Source organism: Heteronotia binoei, chromosome 21 (assembly GCF_032191835.1).
Source record: "Heteronotia binoei isolate CCM8104 ecotype False Entrance Well chromosome 21, APGP_CSIRO_Hbin_v1, whole genome shotgun sequence".
Classification (NCBI taxonomy): domain Eukaryota; kingdom Metazoa; phylum Chordata; class Lepidosauria; order Squamata; family Gekkonidae; genus Heteronotia; species Heteronotia binoei.
Genome location: NC_083243.1, coordinates 61,893,769 through 61,916,031, shown reverse-complemented (window position 1 = coordinate 61,916,031; position 22,263 = coordinate 61,893,769). Strand labels below are relative to the sequence as shown.

Below are 22,263 nucleotides of genomic sequence, written 5' to 3'. Positions count from 1 at the left end.
AACTCTGCATAGGGTTGCACTGTGAGTGCTCTGAGAACAACCACTCTGTATAAACTTTAAGGGAAACACAAGAAGATACATGACACAATGTTACCATACTTCCTTGACCTTACTCTACTTCATAGGCTGCTGCTTGTGGAAGTGAAGAAAATACTGAGCATGAGTGTCTGATTGCTAGCTGCTTCCATGCATCCCTATTTTGCAATATCTAGTGGGCCTAAGTTTGTTAAAAAGGGGGGGGGGGAGGGGGAACCTACAGTGGCCACTCAAGGTCTAAAATGGTTAGTAAAAAGAATAATGATGATCAAAGACAGGTGATATCAATGAGTAGCAGTGACAACTTCATCTGGCACTAACAATTAAATGTTCTGCCGGAACACAGCCATGTCCACTCATTAATTTAAACTGCAAATATCTTCCTCTTAGCCCCATGAAAATTTAGAAAGATACTGTACAAAAAAGGACAACCATAACTCAAAAGATAACTATGTATTAAGCAGTGTGAGTCAAGCATGTAGTTAAAAATTCAAATGCATAAATAAAAAATAAGCTTCAAAATTAGGTTTCACTTCAAATCATGGCTCTGCAAAAGTACTCATAAGGACACCAATATCAGCCCCTCTGTCCTGAGTTTTGCATAAATTGCACAGAACTCAAGACTCTCAGGTCACAGTGGCTGTGCAGAACCCATGCATGAGAGAAAAGCAGTGCTCCTGCCTTCCATAAAAAGTCAAACAAAATCTATTCCTCTCTGCCCAAGCAACCAGATGAAAAATCCCTGGCACTCCCCATGCCTTATGCAAGTGGTCGAAGACCTGAGAGTAGGGCTGAGTCTTGTTTCACTTGGTACTTGTCTGAATATGACAACAGTAACAAGGAGTGAAACAAGGCAGAAGCCCTCCTGGGCCCTCTGCCATGCACACAGCACATGGGAAGATGAGAATTTAGTGATGAGTACAATGCAATAGCCCAAAGTCTGTGAGCCCACCTGTTGATATCTTTGGCACTTATGAAAAAATAATTTCTAATCAAAAATTTATTTTTTTTACCAAAATGTGGCAAAGTTGACCAAAGTCAGAAACAATACTATTCATTTCTACTTAGCTCAGATTTTAAGTCTTCATTATCTTTATAATATATTCTAAGGTGATAGCGAAGCAGCATAATTTGTTCTCTACCACCTGCAAGGTACACATTTAAAATTTAACTACAGAACAAATTTTAATTTGCCAATTTATCAATGGAAAGTTAAAGTTAGTTGCCCCCAAGCCTGCAAAGTGTTAAAACTGAAAGACAAAAACATGTTTTATAAAACAACTGTCTTCCACATGGATTCAGAGTTGTGTCAAGATTCAGAATCTGCACTTACTCTTTACCCCTTTCTTCCCCTTTCGTTCCTTCTTGTATTGTTCCTTCAGTTTACTTATTAGTCCCTGGTCTACATCCCAAACCTCAGCAGTTGGGGACAGGTCATCTTTGTCTACATGCAGCATATTATTGAAAGAAAAATAATCAGCAATTGGCAATGCAAGCTGCTGTGAGTGTTACAGGTTAATCATTAAAATAAAAAGTGTTATTCAATTACATTTCAGCATTTTAAAGGTGCAGTTTAAGTTACTGTTTTGTAATCATTTGGAAAACTGTTTTGGTCATATCTTCTTCATACCCTTTCATTAGGATAATTTGTCAGCAACGAAAACATTTTCATTACTTTCTGTTCACAGATATAAAAGGATTAATGGCTTGACTTTAGTGCATGAAATTACTGCATCTTTAGTAAGACAGTATTAAAAATTATCCAGCCAGCATTGAACAAGCAAATAAATATAGTTCATGCAATATCATTCATTAAAGTGCAAACTGAATTAAGTGTCAGCACCATTTTGTTCATAAAATCACCATGCATTCTCCTCCATTTTTATCTACATGCAGTAAAATCTAGTAGCTGTAGAAACATACCAAGATACAACACAACGTAAAAGGTAAGTCTATTAAGATTATTGAAAATATAGATGTTAAGTCAAGACAGTTTGGCATACCATAAAATTCTTCAATCTTTTGTTTGCCTTTTTTTGTATTTTTATTTTTAAAAGAGCATGAAATCAAAGTCTACAAGCCCTGCATCCCAAGAATCCAGTACTGGTTTGTTTGTTTGGGGGGAAACAATGTCAGGATGGTTGTTTTGGAATTCAAGCCAGATCATAAACACATTACATGGAAGTTCCACTGAAAACAGTAGTCTTATATGAAATACCCTTAGGTACAGTGTTCTTAATTTAAAATAAATTTAAGCACCCTTAATTCAGTAAAGGTTATAGTACAAACCAGACATCTGAGCAGCAATATCATGGACAGATGTTTTGAAAAGATGAATAGTTTAGTGTACTTGCTAGTAAGCATGACCCAATAAACTCTTTTGTAATCCTGCACCCAGTTATAGGAGGGATTCTGTTGAAATGAGGGAGTGCTTGCACAAAACTGGGCTACAACTTTGAAAACACTTCCAAAAAAGCTGTTCTTCCACGTAGCAGTCTCCTTGATATAATATGTATAAGGAATTGATGGTATTTGATTTCTTTTCTAAATAGACTTTTTCCGTGATTGCATTCAACTGTGCATTTGTTCACTCACTTTGCATCTTCAGAAAAATTCCTATAGCAAGTACTCCCTTCCCCTGTGGGAAGAAGCTAACTCATGGATTGGGAAATCCTGCAAATAGTTGAATGGGAAACCATTCTGACCCTTTGAGATAAAATCTAGCTCCACGCTGTTCATGCAGCTTCTTCCCTTTAAAATAAGATGGCAGAGGAAGGAAATATAGCAACCCCCCCCCCTTTTTTTTACTCCAAAAGCCATCCCAAGAGTTTATAATACCCATTGTGCTTTCAAATTATACAGCATCATTTCTGGTTCAAAAGGACAATCTATAAATGCGTAACTTCTTTGTTTTTCGTCATCTAGAGATCAACCATTAAATATGATGATCCAGAAAAGGGGTATGAAATAGTCTGAATGTGTGAAATTCTGCTCATTCACAGCTGGCTATGGGACTCCTGTTTGGAAACAGGGTTCTGAATCACGATTTAACAGAAGACTGCGAACTTACAATGGGCTGAACAGAGTGGCTTGTTTTTACACATAAAACCAGCATTATAACCACTAGCACAGAGCTGTAAATAATAATCTGGTGAAAGTCCCTTGACTCCTCTAGAGATGGGCACGAACCTAATTTCATGATGAACATTGCTGGTTCATGATTCACAAATCAGAGGTTCATGCCCATCCTTATCCACAACTCCACATGGTTTCACAGACATTTGTGGGGTTCATGTTGGGAAGCAGAGGGAGTGAAAGGGATCACTGAAATGGATTGTTGAAATGGTTTGCATCTATTTCAGCCTAACAGGCAATGCAAGCCATTGCAGTGATCCCCTTCACTCTCCCCCTCCCCGCACTTCCAAAGGTTCTCCTTAAATGGCTTTTCCAAGTGGAGTTTGCATCTCCAGAAAAATTCCTATAGCAAATACTCCCTTCCCCAGCAGGGACAACCTAACTCATGAACATTTCCTTTGGTTTTTGCAAGCAGACATGGCATGTGACTGAAGTCCAAGCACTGCTCACACATGGGGGGAATGCTCCCTTTAAATGGCTTTTGCAAGATCTCTCTCTCCCCACCCCCTGCTGCCATTCTCCTGACCTTGGGGAGCTGGAGGGAGGGAAGATCCCAAACCAAAACTGGTTTGGTAAATGGCAAGGTTCGTATTTTGTGTGACATTATGAACCATGAACCAGGATGAACCCCCATTTCGCTGGTTCGCACCCATCCCTAGGTTCCTCCCTTGCCTTGTCTGAAAAAGATGGGATTAAATTGCTATGAACTCTTGGGCTAGAAATGGCATCTTTTGTAAAGCTTCCTTTTTAACCGATTGCTATTCCGTACAGGACTTCCCATCCTTCCTCCCGCTAACTTTATACATCTAATATACTGCCTGTGTCCCAAACTCACGGGCACACGAAGTAACAGGAAGACGAAGAATTTACTATATGAACCCACATTTCTCACAACTCCCAGGACAGAAAGCCTGAATAATTGCACTGAGGAGGATTTGAGGTTTACGGGGGGGTTCAGACCCTAGGGATTATTGAGTGTTACTATGGAATACTCATAACAAAAAGAAAAGATGATTTGGGGGCTGTTGTTGCTTAGCTGTTTCTGTAGTTTTGTTCCATTCAAGTGACCTCTTTTCTTCATCTATCTAATAAAAGGTCTTGAATTCCAGCGAGTTCTTTTTTGAAAAAAAAAACTGTTTGGGGACACAGAGGACTTATCTCCATTTTACCTTTAAAAACTAGTACTATGTAAAGGTAGAGAGAAGACTAAGCTAGCCATATGTGCAACATAATAGGACATAAAAGACATCACTATGGCAGTTGCAAATATGGCTTTATATTTATTAACTTCATTTATAACCTACCTAGGGGGGGATCTAGGGGGGACAGAGGGGGGTGCTTGCCCCGGGCACCAACAGGGGGGCGCCAAATTGGGTATGGAGTCCATTGTATTCTATGAGACCATTAGAATGGCCCATAAGGGGGCATCATTTTTTAATTTCCCCCCCCCCCCTCAAAAAACACATAGATCCGGTCCTGCCCAATATCACCCTAAAAAATTGTGCGGCAGTCAGGATTCAAGCTTTGGTCTCCCTAATCCTGTCCAGTACTCTAATCACTATGTAAGACCATAATGATGTAACACTTGGTTACATGGGGACAATTGTTTTGCTAAAAGTGACCAAGCAAGTGACAAATTATAAAGTAAGCATCACTAAAACTTGTAACCATGACTCTATTCATGCATTAAGTAAGCCATAAGGATAATTAGTGGACATGTAAAACTTGGGTGTGCCAAGACCACTATCAATGTATTATTTCTCACCTCTCTAAGAGACCAACCTGTATAAGACTCTTCTGAGGAGCATTCAATGCTTTATAATTATTCCCTACACCAGGGGTGGCCAACGGTAGCTCTCCAGATGTTTTTTGCCTACAACTCCCATCAGCCCCAGCCATTGGCCATGCTGGCTGGGGCTGATGGGAGTTGTAGGCAAAAAAAAAAACATCTGAAGAGCTACCGTTGGCCAATCCTGCCTTACACCACAGTTTTTCTCAAGTTCAACAACAAAGAGATGTAGCTGTTTTCATATAAATTCCTATGAGGGGTCTTAATCCCAAAATTTAAACTGTGAAGTGCTGTATGGGTATATATCTTGTTAACTGAAGTAAAGAAGAAAGGTGAAAAGATCATTAATGTGGAAAGGAAAATCCAGAAAAGAAACAGAAGCAAGTGAGAAGTGCTATAGTTCCCATTAAGCAAGACTTCTGAATCTTACAAGACAACAATTAGCTAAAAATATACTTGTTGCTGCCTTGTAAGATGACAAGCTTGCTTAATGGGAACAGTAGTACTTTCTTACTTGCTTTCATTACTTTTCACATATCACTAGAATTTTGTTTTGAAGGCATCAGAAAGGAAAGGGAATAATCTGAAGCACATAAACAATAACATCAAATAAGAATTCCAAGCAATAGATTTAACTAAATATTTTCATACTGATTTAGATGGGACAACAAGCAAATTTGCTATTTATTCTAGGTATTCCAGAATGAAACCTATTATATTGTAGCTATCACTGATTGGCATAAAAAGCTGGACTGCGGTCAAGTGATGACCATCAGAGAGAATTATTTTACAGCATTAACAGCTCTCTTCCACTATCATAAGACTGGTCAGGGCTGCCAAGAAGTCACCACCAATCCAACTATGCCAGGCTGGCTGCTGACATGAGTTTCCCCTTTCAGAAGAGCCCATGTGCCATGGTTTCTCACACATTGAGCAGAGGGCTCTCTTTTATTCTTAACATTATAGCTGTGCAAATTTCATGAAATCAGTCACACTTTTAACTAACAGACAAAAGTTATGATGGGAAATCTCCTAATTAATGTCAACCATCTCTCCTGCATCCTGCTGAATTAAGGAAAGCATAATTTCACTATTCAGCAGATATTTTGTTTACTTTGTAGAATTTTTTAAAAAACCAGAGAATGTCAGGTACAGATTCAGTCAAGCTTAAAAGAAGCAGCAATGAGACCAGCATATTTAGTTAGCAGGTAAAATTATAAGATCCTATTTGATAAAGAGCGAGAATGCTGGTATGTGGGAATCTCCATATTACAAAAATTAGGAAGTGTGTGTCTAAAACAGTACGTAAATGAGTAAATTAGTTCAATATGTATCACATAAGGATGTATTTGGCCTAATACTTGTTCAATGATTTTCTTCAACATTAGTATCCAATCATAGCCCTATGAAATTTTTGAATCAGCAGTGTCAGTTATAAACGACTAAATTTCTGAAAATTATTTTCAAGAAGTTTGTTTTTTACTGTCTATATCATAACAGTTAACTTCTGAGATATATGAACAGCAGCAATATGGAGAGCAGCCACCCTGAGCCCTGCCTGGTGGAGAAAGGAGAGGCATTAAAATTGAATAAATAAATTTAAGAACATCATTTTGAGAAGCGAAATCATATTGCTTTGCTGCTGCTTTAAAAAGTGTCCATAGCTCCAATTTAGATAAGCCAGTCCATGTAAAGAAGCAAATTTCAACATGCACATCAGCTTTACTTCCTAACCACAATGGAGGAGCAATTAGGAGAACCCCCAAATGTGTGCACAAGCAGTGTAACAGTAGTAAATCCTTTCAGCTCTAAAAGGCCAAGTATTACCAAAAAACGGAATCAGATCAACAGAAGGCTAGCACTCCATAAGTGCAGTGGTGTAGCCTTTCCACTGTGCTTAACAGTTGTCTTTTGAAGTCCTAAAAGAAACTATCCATAGCTTAAAATCAACCAAGGCTACACTTTTCCATGTGCCTACCTGAAGTGATGTAGGTAAGACTGATGGGTAGTATAGAGTATGCTTTTTTTCCCATTATGGCTCTATATATCTCCATTTCTTGCCCTGAGAAGCTCACTTCAGTTTCCTCATTTCTGGCTGGCAGAGTATGGCATAGACAGTTCTCTTCCAGAAGACCTCTGAGGGAGACTGAACTTAATTTTGTCAATGTTATTTCTAGGCTCTGGGCCATGTTTCTTTTTTTTTTTTAATCTATTTTTCCTTTTCCTCACTACATATCTAGTGATGTTGCTGTTTATATATTTTAACAGCGGCCAGGCTGTTATTAGGACTCCCGAAATGGGAGCATATACAGCCGGGGCTGCGTGAACTGCACTGGCTGCCAGTTACATACCGGGTCCGATACAAAGTGCTGGTTATCACCTTTAAAGCCCTATATGGCCGAGGACCTGCCTACCTGAGGGACCATCTCTCCCCTTATGAGCCCCAGAGAGCACTGAGGTCAGCAGGGAAGAACATGCTGACTATCCCTGGGCCAAAGGAGGCAAAATTACAGAGTACCCGGGCACGGGCCTTCTCTGTTATAGCCCCGTGCCTTTGGAATCAACTCCCGGAGGAGGTACGGGCCCTGCGGAATCTGGACCAATTCCGCAGGGCCTGTAAGACCACTCTTTTCAAGCAGGCCTTTGTAGACCATTGATAGGATGGCTGTTTAATCCTCCAACGATTTTATCTAGTGACCCCTGCCATAATATAAATATACAGAATAACATCAAGAAGATCACCGCCGTCTAAATTATGGAACGACCCAGACAACTGGAACTGGTTTTAGATTGTTGTTTTTAAACTACTGTATAATTTAATTGTTGTTTTAATTTACCTTATATTGTATAATTTTATTGAACTGTTGTTAGCCGCCCTGAGCCTGCCTAGGCGGGGAGGGCGGGATATAAATAAAATGTATTATTATTATTATTATTATTATTATTATTATTATTATTATTAATGCCAAGTCAGTGGCTTACTGTGTTTAGTATTTGACTGTTAGTGCCAATTTTCTAGAGAGCTGGTTTTTAAAGATCTGGACTATTTTGTAATGTATAGCTTGTTTTAAATTGGTATTTTTAATTTTAGTTCCTTAAGTTGGCCCTAAAACCTTGGTAGAAGGCCCAGTACAGATACAATAAATGTTAGAAAAAATGTTAATTAACAACTGAATATTAGTAACTATCCTTAATACCTTAGTTCTGAACACAACCCTATCTCATTTCAATGGAATTTCCAAGTAAGTGTGTTTTTTGCTACATCCTAAAATATTAATTTTTATATAATCACATACTTTCAATATATTTTGAGCAGAAACAAAGCAATTTGGAACAGCTGGCAATTTTACCAAGAACAACTTAACTTGGTTTTCAAAATTTCCAGTATTATTTTCTTAAAACACAAAAATAGTGATGCACACATACACACACAAAATTGGTTGGAAGGGCAGAGAGGAACTCTGCCAAGTAGACTGACAAATCCTAGGATTTCTTTAAGCAAGAAATTAAACAGCAGAAGGTAGAAGAAATAAAAACTTTTACCATTGCATTTTGGAGTTTAACTTGAACTTAAAATTTTAGCCTAAGAAACAGCACTCATAGGAAGACATAAAATAGATAGCATACCTCAATCTGGATTCTATTATGTCATTAATATAAAACCTACTGTTCTATTTGCTTTCTTGTTTAGTGTTTGAACACCACGAACACACCATCCTTTTTTTATTTTAATACATACATGATTAACTATTATACATTTATAGTAGGAGGGTTACTTAATCATTGTTCATTTGAGCTTCTTACCCCATTCTGTCCCATCCCCTGAGCTCCGTGCCTCTCCAGCTCCCTCTCCATCTTCTGCTGTTACTAAGAAATCAAATTCTTTCAAGGCTTCTTCTGTGTCAGGGTCATCTGTAAGATCAGCAGCTAGCCCTTCATTTCCAATCTATAAGGGGATTGCGACAGAACCAACTTCAAAGGACAATATGGTGCAATGTTGTATAGACAGTACCTCCCCCCACAAGTTTTATGTTAAATCTACAGTAAAAAATGGCAATTTTAACAAGAGTACTACTAATATAACAGGAAAAGATTCAGCATTGGTGGATGAAGTCATAGTAAGAGGCAGGAATACCAGCCTACATCTGCATATCCACAATTAAGTAATCAGCACACTACAGAAGTATTTAGTTATATCCAAACACACAGACAATCCTGTATACCATTAATAATATCCATGAGCATTCTGCATACTTAATAATTCTAATAACCAGTAATTGCTTACAGAACCAGTTTTCCTAACAGAACCAAAAAGAATACAGGACGTGCTTGAAGGATTTCTTTCTGGTAACTGTGGAGCTCTCCTCTGAAGGGAGGACTTCTCATTTAGCAAAAAGCATCCTTTGATTTTACAAATCCAAAAATAACAACAACAGGTTGGATCCAATAACTCCCTTCTGAGCCATCTTTCTCCCTTGGAGAAAGACTTTACTGAAGGAAGTCATTTGACCACCAATTTGAAAAACATCTGAAACAAAAGAAAAAAAGGTTCCAACATACTTTGAGCCATGCTAAACAACTAGAACTCAGATGTTACTTGTATACCTTTCATACTTAAGGCAGATACAGAAAATAAACCACATTTTAACAGTGAGTTTCTGTAATATTGTACTTGATTTACTTTCACAGTGAGTGAAATGGTAAAGAGTATCCCTAAAGGTGATTTTATTCCAGAGTCTTGGCACAAAAAAGCATTCAGTTTCTCCATTACAACACAATTAGTTTCTAGAAGCCAGCAGCAAGCTGCTAGGCTGCTGGAACGTCTTTGCCTCCCTGGGAAGAAAGGGAGGATTTCCGCAGCCCATTTGGGCACGTTTTGAAGGGGCGGGGCTTGCTGTGATAGCAGGAGCACCATCTACCCCCGACTTCAGTCTCCACGCTGAGATTGAAGCAGACCGAGATCCATTGGCAGCTCAGCTGTTTTTGTCAGTTTCAGGGCTGAGAGGCTGAGCAGCACGTTTGCTTGCTCCTCAGCTGCCTGATTGGATTGTAGATAAGGCACGCTCACGAAGAGCAGCCTGGACAGAGGCTGTAGGGGCTTGGCTGAAGTTCAGTTGCTGCGATGGGCCCGTTTCTCAGCGTTGGACTGGTGGCGTTTTAGAAGAGGAGCTCCGTTTCATGGCCTATTATTTCTTCCCCTTCTCCCCCCCCCCCAAAAAAATAAGGATTTGAGGGTTCTCGGGGTGGATGTGTTTTCCTGCGCACCTTTCCCTTTTGATTTAGCCAAGGGAAAGAGGATTCTGTACAGGGCAAAAAAAAATTGTTTTCTGGGGTGCTTCAGGCTGGGTCGGCCATATTTGCTTCTTCTTCATAAGGAAAGCGACCATTGTGGAGCAGTGCAGTGGAGGCCATTTTGGGGGTCTGTTTCAGTATAAGGCAGCTTCATATAGGCATCCAGTATCAGCTTCTGGTGGTTGTTCTTTGTGAAGATGTAGGCAGCCATTTTAAGTGGTGTCCGGCAACAGACATTTTAGGTCAGTTTCAGTGAATTTAAGGGCAACCATTTTTAGGGGCATTTGTTAGTTTTTATTCTTATCTCGGTTTGCAAAATGCCTGGAAAGAAAGGGTTTGTGAAGCCTAAAGGCAAGCTTCATTGAGCTGGCTGCAGGTTCCATTGGCTCAGGAAAAGACAGAAGGTCCAGACCAAACACTTATCTTTTTGGGGATTGAGCTGGATACCCTGGTGCAATTGTCCAGCATTCCTATTCAAAAAGTGAAAGATTTGAGGAGTAGGATTAATTCCTTCCTTCTTAACATATGAACATATGAAGCTGCCTTATACTGAATCAGACCTTTGGTCCATCAAAGTCAGTATTGTCTGCTCAGACTGGCAGTGGCTCTCCGGGGTCTCAAGCTGAGGTTTTTCACATCTTTTTGCCTGGACCCTTTTTTGGAGATGCCGGGGATTGAACCTGGGACCTTCTGCTTACCAAGCAGATGCTCTACCACTGAGCCACCATCCCTCCCCTGAGAAAAAGGTCACATTGCTTGAGCTCCAGCAGCTGGTTGGGCATCTTAACTTTGCTTGCAAAGTGGTTGCTCCTGGACGAGCTTTTCTTCGTAGGCTATGTGATGCTATGGCAGGCCTCCGCATGCCCCAACATAAAACACCGTGTTACCAGCAGCATGAGGGAGGATTTAAGGGGTATGGCAAGAATTTCTGGAGTCCTTTAATGGGATTTATTTTTGGAGAGACATGAGGCTTGAGGCGAAGCTTCAGGTCATGTCTGATGCTGCTGGGTCATTAGGTTTTGGGGTTTATTTCCGCGGACACTGGTGCGCGGATGCATGGCCAGAGTCATGGGCTCAGACAGGTTTGAACCGAGATCAAATGTTTCTCGAGTTTTTTCCCATTCTTGTTGCAGTTTGGCTGTGGGGGAATTATATGGCCAATCGCACAATTCATTTTTGGTGCGATAACATGGCAGTGGTCCATGTCATTAATTCCCTTTCATCCAAATCTCAAAGGGTTATGAAATTGGTGAGGGCCTTCACTCTGCCTATCTGCGGCTTAACATACTGTTTTTAGCCAAGCAGGTTCCTGGGGTAGATAACGGGATAGCTGACGCTCTCTCTCGTAAACAGATGGAGGTTTCATCAGCTGCCGATCAAGAGCCAGCACCAATGCCCCAGGAGCTATGGCTGATTGGAGAGCCGAGGCCTGCAGAGCAATAGGCCTAGCCATTGCGCCTAGCACCAGGAAGTCTTATGAATGTACTGTGTGGCAGTTTGAGGACTTTAGGGTTGAGATAAGGTATCACATTGTTTGGCCCTTCCTGGTGGAGCAGTTGCTCCACTACTGTGTTTCTCTAAAAGGTAAGGGATTGGCTGTGCGATCCATTAGGGGATGCCTGTCTGCTCTGGCTTTTGCTAGCAAGGCATTGGGATACAAGGAGGAAACAGCAGACTTTCGGCTTCAAAAGATGCTGGAGGTATGGGCCAGAAAGGCTGAGACTAATCTTGATACTAGGAAGCCTATTTCCCCTCTGATTCTTAAGGGTTTGAAGGGGGCTTGGGGAACAGTGTGTGCATCTTATTTTGAGTCCACACTGTTCCATGCTGCTTCCTTGGTTGCCTTTTTTGGGGCCCTTAGAGTTAGTGGCGGGCTCCAGAAATGATGTTTCTGGTAAAGCTTTGTTGCAAAGGGACCTGAGGTTAGTTGAGGGTAAGGCGGTCATTACCGTTCGAAGCTCTAAGACTGACCAGTGTCAGCCATGCTTCCCCGCCTTGTTTGGTGCAGTGCTTGGGATCTTGCAGGTGTCAAGAAGGCCCATTACAAAGCTAATATAGAAATTCAGAAGGCATTGGAAGGGGGGTTGGGCCACTATCTGCCCCACCTGGATATTTCTACAAAATTTTCTGACCTCTACAGAGGGGATGGGGTGCATCTCTCTAAAAAAGGTAACATGCTTTTCTTGAGAGATCTCCTGCAAGGCCCTGCGGGTGGCCCTGGGCCTCCCGGTGGGTGCTAAGCCCTAAGTAGAGACTTGGCCTTAGTACTGGCGGGTTGTTAATGGGTTTATGGTTCTATGTGGCTAGTGGAGGACCAGAAAGCATCCCCCTTTTGGGGATTTAGAGGGTTGGCAGAATTGGCCCTTGGGTTTGATGCCCTTGGGTGGGAGGATGCAGACTGTCCTGGAGGTTCGGCTAGAGGGTGCCTTCCATTGAGATGTGCGTCTGGTGGTTGGGTCCTCTGGGGCTTGCCTCCTTTCTGGGCCGGGCTAGTGGGAGCTGTGCCACACAGCTCCGGCTAGGGGGGCTGGGTCTCTTGCCCGCTAATGGCAGGGGAGCGGTCTGTTGAAACCCCTGGCCCTGACCAGGCCACAGTTCTTGTTGCCCTTGCCATTTATTATTATACTTAATAAAGTAGCCCTTAGTTATACCAATACCTTGTGTCCGACTCTTCATTCCGACTTGGGGAGGCAAACTATTCATCATTATTCTTCAAATAAAATCATATATTTGCTACCCAACTACTATGCAAAGTATTATAATGACAGTAAACATCTGGAAGAAATGTTTCTAGAAGAGTTGGTTTTCATACCCCACTTTTCTCTACCCTAAGGAACAGGCACCTTGTGAGGTAATGGGTTGAGAGTTCTGAGACACCTGTGACTAACCCAAGGTCGCCCAGCAAGTTATGTGTAGAGGAGGAAAAAACACCAGCTCTCCACATTAGAATCTACTGTTCTTAACCATTACACCAAACTGGTTCTAATTTGTCCAATAATTCCACCTTGATAGATAATTTGATGTAGAAAACCTAATTTTTTGGGGGGGGGGAGAGATCTGGAGTTTAATCAACAGCAGGTGAGTCAAATCTGACTTTTATATAAACTTCCTCCATAAATGAAACCTAAAACACAAACTGGGCCAACCATTTGAATTAATTTATTAATGTATTTCAAGATTTTCAGTTTACTCTGAAGATGCAGATGCAGAAATGTTTACTCCAAAAAAATTGCCTGCATACTGACTACAAAAGGAAGTAATATCCAAATGGTGAAAAACTACATATTAATACAGTGGTGGTCATCCTTTCCACATTCGAAACCTACCTTTAATCTCCAAGTGGCAACATAGGACCTATTAAAAGTGAGCATGTGACCAGAAGACATGTTACAGGAAGAGAAGGGGCCTGAATTATAACCGCGTTGTCAGTAGGGCTTCATAACACCAGAAATGCGCACAAAGCACTGAAAGACTGGTGGATGTGGCCATGACAGTTTATGCAAAGAAGTGATGAGAGGGGGAAAGGGATAAGGCTTGGTCCTGACTGTATAAAAAGGAATCCTCTCCACTTGTCACCCTGGGGAGTGTGTTTAAACAGGCAAGCATCCTCACCCTCTATGCATCTACACTAATAATAGGTCCTGCCAAAAAGCAGTAAAAATGATAGCTGAGTAAGGTTTGTGACACAACAGCTGAGGCTCCGCTATCTACCTGAGCATTCTGACCCATGAGCTGAAGACTAATAAATTCATAGATTGCATGTGATAACAAATCAACAATACTGGATATTTTTCAATTTAAAAATTAGACTTATTTTTACTTTGTGTTTTTTATTTAGCCGATGTTTTTCTTTTCCTTCTGCAATATCTTCTATCATGTCACTCTCCTCTTCTTCATCACTGTCATCTGCATTTTCCAAGAAATTAAATGTTTCAAGAACATCACCAGGGTTCCTATATAAGGGTGGAAAAAAATTGCCAGTAAATTCAATGTTGCTATGACCTGCTAATTCCTTTCAGTGTTAAGAAAATCAGTTACTTCAGTCAAGAAAAACCTTAGAATATTTCCATATCAAGCAGAAAGCATCTTTCTTGCTTTGAAGAGAAGGCATCTTGACACAGGTGATGCCCATTCCTCCATCAAGGAGGCAGGACTTAAATTCTTCCAGACTTCCTGTCTCCCTGGGCAGAGTCACCCACTTTCCTCCGTTCATTTCCTGCCTCATCAAGGAGAGGAGGCTTTTGTAGGAGCTGCTAAGGCACCAGCAGACAACCCAGCAGAAGGCACCTAATATTACTATGCTGTTATACATGTCTTCTCATTTCTTTTTACACCTCAATTATTCCTTTTGGCCTGCTCTTCATCCCCCCCCCCCCAAAGGTGGAGTTGGTTGAGGCAAATGGAGAACACAGAGAACTTCAACAAAGCTTCAGATGGCTTCATTTCCAAGGAGGACGGGGACCTCTCTGTCCTCCCCAAAACAGGAGGGTCTACTCCATGGTGTGGTTGAGCAGGCTGTCCTGCAGAAGAACAATCAATGGTGAACAAGCAGAAATGGCAAGGAGAGTATGCCTCACAATTCAACCACACCTTGGAGGATGAGTTAATGGCAGCTGTTAATTCTGGTAGGAAGATCCCCGTACCAATAAAAATAGCAAACACTTGGGCTCAGCACTCAATGCTGCAGTAGAACAGTCAGAGAGACAGAGCACCACCATGGAGAAAGGTAGAAATGCCTTTCTTCCCTCTCAATCTCCAATTTTTGGATGCTCTCCTAGAAATAGCAAGCTGACTTCCGCATGCAATGTTGGAGGAATCTTGGTTCCTACAAGAACAGGCCACACCTTCCCCACAAGGGAGTCAGAAAAGATTTCATTGAAGATTAACCTCCATATCTCACATATACCCACCCAAATGAAGGAGGAATGAGAAAACTCTTTTTCTAATAAACAAAACCCAGGCTTAGCAAAAAAAAAAAAAAGGTTTTCTTCTTTACCTAACAATGCTATGGATCCCTTTACAGATTTTATCAGAAGATGCTTCTATCATAGGTCTCCTCTCAGAAGGCTTGGTTATTAAAGACAGGGATGGATCCCTATGTGACCAACTGGGCTGTAAATCAGATTCCACTCTCAGAAAATCCCATGGGGCTTCAGCCCTTGCACTTAGGAGACATCAGCTGCATTACCTCTCTTCATGAAAGTTTCCATCATTTGTGCTAGGAAGCTAGTTCAGCTAATTCTGGGAGAGCGCAAAAGATCAAAGAAGGTGTCACTAGGCTCTTTAAAGCAGTCATGTTTATAGCCGATTTCAGTCTAGACATACTGTGCTTTTTCTCTTATGCTATGGAACTGGCAATAGTGGCACACAGAGCATGGCAAGGTAATATTAACATCCTGTTGGAAACCAAGGATAAGAAGAAAGTTATGCCTACAGCATATAGGAGAGATGACAGAACCCTTCACATTCCTTTCAAAGCCAGCATACTAATTAAAAACTAATAAGTCACCAGGTCCGGATGGCATACATCCAAGGGTTCTGAAAGAACTCAAAGGTGAACTTCTGGATCTCCTGAAAAAAATATGTAATCTTTCATTGAAATCTGCCTCCATTCCTGAGGACTGCAAGGTAGAAAATGTCACCCCCATCTTTAAAAAGGATTCCAGAGGAGATCCGGAAAACTACAGGCCAGTCAGTCTGACTGCAATACCAGGAAAGTTGGTAGAAACCATTGTCAAGGACAGAATGAGTAGGCACATTGATGAACACAAGTTATTGAGGAAGACTCAGCATGGGTTCTGTAAGAGAAGATATTGCCTCACTAACCTGTTACAGTTCTTTGAGGGGGTGAACAAACATGTGGACAAAGGGAACCCAATAGATGTTTTTTACCTAGACTTCCAGAAAGTTTTTGATAAAGTTCCTCATGAAAGGCTCCTTAGTAAGCTCGAGAGTCATGGAGTAAAAGGACAGGTCCTCTTGTGGATCAAAAACCGGCTAATTAATAGGAAGCCGAGAGTGAGTATAAATGGGCAGTCTTTGCAGTGGAGGACGGTAAGCAGTGGGGTGCCGCAGGGCTCAGTACTGGGTCCCATGCTCTTTAACTTGTTCATTAATGATTTGGAGTTGGGAGTAAGCAGTGAAGTGGCTAAGTTTGAAGATGACACTAAATTGTTCAGGGTGATGAGAACCAGAGAGGATTGTGAGGAACTCCAAAGGGATCTGTTGAGACTGGGTGAGTGGGCATCAATGTGGCAGATGAGATTCAATGTGGCCAAGTGCAAAGTAATGCACATTGGGGCCAAAAATCCCAGCTACAAATACAAGTTGATGAGGTGTGAACTGGCAGAGACTGACCAAGAGAGAGATCTTGGGGTCATGGTAGATAACTCACTGAAAATGTCAAGACAGTGTGCGACTGCAATAAAAAATGCCAATAAAAACCATGCTGGGAATTATTAGGAAGGGAATTGAAAACAAATCAGCCAGTATCACAATGCCCCTGTATAAATCAATGGTGCAGTCTCATTTGGAATACCATGTACAATTTTAGTTACCACACCTCAAAAAGGATATTATAGCACTGGAAAAAGTGCAGAAAAGGGCAACTAGAATGATGAAGAAAGGTTAAAACGCTTGGGGCTCTTTAGCTTGGAGAAAAATCGACTGCGGGATGACATGATAGAAGTTTACAAGATTATGCATGGGATGGAGAAAGTAGAAAAAGAAGTACTTTTCTCCCTTTCTCACAATTTAAGAACTCGTGGGCGTTCAATGAAATTGCTGAGCAGTCAGATTAGAACGGATAAAAGGATGTACTTCTTCACCCAAAGGGTGATTAACATGTGGAATTCACTGCCACAGGTGGCGGCTACAAGCATAGATAGGTTCAAGAGGGGATTGGATAAAAATATGGAGCAGAGGTCCATCAGTGGATATTAGCCACAGCATATTATTGGAACTCTCTGTCTGGGGCAGTGATGCTCTGTATTCTTGGTGTTTGTGAGGGGGCAAAGTGGAAGGGCTTCTAGACCCATTTGCGAATCTCCTGAGGGCACTTGGGGTTTGTTTGTTTTTTTGGGGGGGCCACTGTGTGACACAGAGTGTTGGACTGGATGGGCCATTGGCCTGATCCAACATGGCTTCTCTTATGTTCTTATACTTTGCCACACTTCTGGGAAGACCAAAGAGGCCCAAACTGGAACAGAAACAGGCAGGAGAACAGACAAGGATATTCCAGTCCAAAAACAACCACAGCCCTTTAGTTCCAATAAAGGAAACAAAAATCCCAACAAAAGAGAGCAAGATACTAGATTTCACGTGTAGGAAGAAGATTAGCCCGCTTCCTTCCCCAGTGGACCAATGAGTAATAGCCGTAATAGAAATGGGATACACAATAGAAAATGTTCTCCACCAGACAGGTTTTGCCTATCTCCAAAATCCAAACAGAGGGAGAAAATCTGCTGACTATGGAAGCCATAAGTTATGTAACAAACACTGAAGCAACAGAACAGGTCCCTGATCATGAAGCATCATCATAGGCTTACTCAATTTTCTTCACAGTTCCCAAGAGAAATGAAAGTGAGTCTAGATTTAAAGAACTTAAAAATATTCATGGCCCATAAACACTTCAGGATGGTGAACTGGCTCGCTAGCCAATGTGCTGAGAAAGGTGGAAATTAGAGACCACCTTAGGTAAAAAACAAACTATGTCTCAGAACTACATGACTAGCCTGGAACTTAATAAATGGATGGCCAGCCCTCAGAGCTGCCAACTCTCCCACTCTTCTGGCTGATGTGATTGCCACCAAAAATGCGACCTTGAAACGTAAGAGTCACTAGCTACAAGAACCTAGCAGTTCTAATGGGGTTAACATGTGTTGAAAGAGAATGACTGACAAAGATCACTGTGGCACTAATAGTTGGCCGTAGAGGAAACAAACATCTCTCCTTTAAAAAACTCTTGGGATACCGGGTGAGAAACCAGCATTCCATCCTGGCTCCTGGTATGACACGCAGATATAATGGCTAAATGTACCTTAAGGAAAGAAACTGCCAGATCAGATTTTTTGAGACACAACAGATATTTATCTTGATTTCAGTAAGGCTTTTGATAAAGTTCCACATAATATTCTTGCTGACAAGTTGGTAAAATGTGGGTTAGATCCTATTACTGTTAGATAGATCTGTAACTGGTTAACAGATCGCACCCAAAGAGTGCTTGTTAATGTTTTCCCCTCCTCTTGGAGAGGAGTGACAAGTGGAATGCCTCAGAGATCTGACCTGGGACCTATTCTGTTCAACATCTTTATAAATGATCTGGATGGAGAAATAGAGGGAATGCTTATTAAATCTGCAGATGAACACAGAGGGAGGATACAGGATAAAGCCTTCTGTGACATATCTGAAGCAAGAAGAAAGCCCAGAAGAAGAGACAAAACTCATGATAGTAGCTAAGAGAACACATCCTTACAATGTGGCGGCAAAGAAAGGACTGAGGAAAAGGGCTCCTCTTGAAGTGTTAAAAAGATACCAGAATAGCTGTAAAAGAACCTCCAGGGCTGACCTGTGCAAGTGCACTCCCCATTGTGGGATGCACAGAAGGCTGGAGATGAACAGACACTTCCTTAGTTTTTATATACCTCTCTGACAGGGCTTCATGTGGTGGACCCAGTCTGACCAAGGGCAAGGAATACTTCAAGCCCAACATAGTCCAAGTATTTACAGATGTGAGCCCTGTCAGCCTGGGGAGAGGGAGCAATCAGGTAAGACATGCACAAGGGACCTGGAACTGTACAGAGAGGAAGATGAGCATCAACCATCTCATGATTAGGTCAATTAGACTGGCTGTAGTCAGGTTCTGGTAGAGTGGTGAAGCTGCAGTACTGCAGTCAGAGCCCTCTGCTCACGACTTCAGTTCGGTCCCAGCGGAAGCTGGTTCAGGTAGCCGGCTCCAGGTTGACTCAGTCTTCCATCCTTCCGAGGTCGGTAAAATGAGTACCCAGCTTGCTGGGGGGAAAGTGTAGATGACTGGGGAATGCAATGGCAAACCACCCCATAAAAAGTCTGCCGTGAAAACGTTGTGAAAGCAACATCATCCCAGAGTCGAAAACGACTGGTGTTTGCACTCCTCTCCAAGAGGAGGCGAAAACATTAACAAGCACTCTTTGGGTGCGATCTGTTAACCAGTTACAGATCTACCTAACAGTAATAGGATCTAACCCACACTTTACCTTTTTAGTCAGGTTCTGACCTGAAGGGCTCATCTTTCAGCATCATATCTTTTAGCCTTTTGTTATTGTCCATGAGGTTTTCCTGGCAAAGATACTGGAGTGGTTTGCCATTTCCTACATCCCAGTGGAATATTGTTCTTTGCAGCATTGGACTTTCCTTTCACCGTCAGACACATCCACAGATGAGTGTCCTTTCGGCTTTGGCCCAGCCGTTCCACTCTTACTGTGGTTATTTGTACTTGCCCTCCACTATTCCCCAGGGAGAAAGTCCTGTCAGCAAATTTGGAAAATGCAACAATGGCCACAGGATTGGAAAAGGTCAGTTTATATTCCAATCCCAAAGGGTGATGCCAAGGAATGTTCAAATTATCACACCATTGCACTCATTTCACATGCCAGCAAGGTCATGTTAAAGATCCTACAAGCTAGGCTTCAGCAGTATGTCGATCAAGAACTACCAGAAGTTCAAGCTGGGTTTCAGAGAAGTAGAGGAACTAGAGATCAGATCTCCAACATTCACTGGATTATGAAGAAAGCATGGGAGTACCAGAAAAATGTCTATTTCTGCTTCATTGACTATGCTAAAGCCTTTCATTGTGTGGACCACAACAAACTGTGGCAAGTCCTTAAAGAGATGGGAGTACCAGATCACCTCACATGTCTCCTGAGAAACCTGTATAAGGGTCTAGAAGCAACTGTCAGCACAGGATATGGAACAACTGATTGGTTTAGAATAGGAAAAGGAGTTCAAGCAAGGATGTATTTTGTCACACTACTTATTTAATTTATATACAGAGTACATCATGTGGAATGCTAGCCTGGATGAAGCACAAGCCGGAATTAAGATTGCCAGGAAAAACATCAACAACCTCAGATATGCAGATGACACTATTCTAATGGCAGAAAGTGAAGAGGACCTAAAGAACCTATTGTTGAGGGTGAAAGAGGAGAGCACAAAAGCAGGCTTGAAACTCAACATCAAAAAAACTAAGATCATGACATCCGGTCCCATCACTCCTTGGCAAATAGAAGGGGAAGACGTGGAAGAAGTGACAGACTTCACATTTCTAGGATCCAAGATCACTGCAGATGGTGACTGTAGCCATGAAATTAAAAGACGTTTGCTCCTTGGGTGGCCAGCTATGGTGAACCTAGGCAGTATAATAAAAAGTGGAGACATCACCCTGCCAACAAAAGTCCATGTAGCCAAAGCGAAGGTATTCCCAGTAGTAATGTATGGCTGTGAGAGTTGGACCAGAAGGAAGGCGAGCGCAGAAGAATAGATGCTTTCGAGTTGTGGTGCTGGAGAAGACTCTTGAGAGTCCTTTGGACTGCAAGAAGATAAAATCAGTCAGTCCTAAGGGAAATCAACCCTGACTGTTCACTGGAAGGTCAGATGCTGAAGCTCAGATACTTTGGTCACCAAATGAGAAGGCAGCACTCACTGGAGAAGATCCCGATGCTGGGGAAGACAGAAGGTAAAAGAAGAAGGGGACGGCAAGAGATGGCTGGACAGCATTACTGATGTGACTAACATGAATTTGAGCAGACTTCGGAGGATGGTGGAAGACAGGAGGGCCTGGCGTGACTTGGTCCATGGGGTCGCAAAGAGTCGGACTCGACTGTGCGATTGAACAACAACAAGAAGAAGTCAGGTTCCAGGACAAAAAAGCCTAAACAAGCAGGGTAGGTTCATGTCTTTGACCCTGCATAGCGATGGCACAGATCATGTGTTGGTCAGAGCAGTCCCTCAGTTTCATATCAGCAGAGCATATCAAGGGCCAGCGAAATGTGCTGACAGACTGGCTAAGCAGACAACAGCTGGACAATAACTAATGGCCTCTCAAGATGGAACTCTTCCTCCAGATTCCAAAATATCTTGGAAACTCAGTGGCAGACCTCTTTGCTTCAGACCTCAGTGGCAGACCATGTTCTCAAGTTCTTCTTCAGGTTTCAAAAGACAGAAACAGTGCAAACAGATGCCTATTGTTCCTCTGGCCACCAGGCCTCCTTTATGCCTTTCCACCTATTTTGCTAATACCAAAGTTGCTGAAGAAACCAAAACAAGAAAAAGCAACCATGATCTGCATAGCCTCTGACTGGCCACACAGACCCTGGTTTTTGGTGTCAGTGGGGTTATCAACAGAAGATCTTTGGCAAATTTCAACTGATCTAGAGATGTTTCTACATCATAACACTTCACGGAAGGCATATGCCAGGTAACGCAAATGGAAGCACTCAAACCCATTTGCCAGCACGTTACACCAAATCCTGGAGTTCCTATGAAATGGTGTTGACCAAAATATGCTACACAGACAAGGGGCAGCCTGGCTACAGTGGTCCCACATGTTGATGGATATCAACATACATCATCAAGTTTCTCAAAGGAATAGGCTATGTCAACCCTCCCATTATTCACATATTTCGTTCTTGGTAACTATACGTAGTCCTGCCAGCATTCACTCAACTTCTGTTTGAACCTCTCAAAGAAGTTCTACTAAAATGGTTGAGAATGAAAGCCTTATTTCTGACCCCTATGATACTGACCAGAAGAGTCCTGGAATCGGAAGCTCTATCTACCAGGAAAGGTCTATGTGTTTTCCACAAGTACAAGTGATTCTAAGAACTGATCTGACATTCAAACAAAGGTCAGTATTTCTTTCCACCGCTCTTAAGAAATATCATTACCTTCATTCTGCACAAACCATCCCAACCTAAAGAAAATGAGTGGCACGTATTAGATCTTTGCAGAGCCCTAATAATCTACATCAGGCGCAC

The 22,263-nt window shown here is 41.9% G+C and overlaps 1 protein-coding gene across 4 annotated transcripts in view; it reads right to left on the bottom strand.

Moving 5' to 3' along the window:
* The window catches only part of STRN3 (striatin 3), an 80,089-nt gene that overhangs the window by 21,392 nt on the left and 36,434 nt on the right, over positions 1–22,263 (bottom strand). For 2 of the 4 annotated variants that reach the window (XM_060261433.1, XM_060261435.1), the window contains exons 6-8: positions 14,073–14,205; positions 8,765–8,906; positions 1,370–1,480 (exon numbers count right to left, since the gene is read on the bottom strand). In XM_060261433.1, coding sequence (XP_060117416.1) covers positions 1,370–1,480; positions 8,765–8,906; positions 14,073–14,205 — 386 coding nt within the window. The remainder of the gene's footprint in view (positions 1–1,369; positions 1,481–8,764; positions 8,907–14,072; positions 14,206–22,263) is intronic. The other 2 variants (XM_060261434.1, XM_060261436.1) reach the window with 1 other exon arrangement.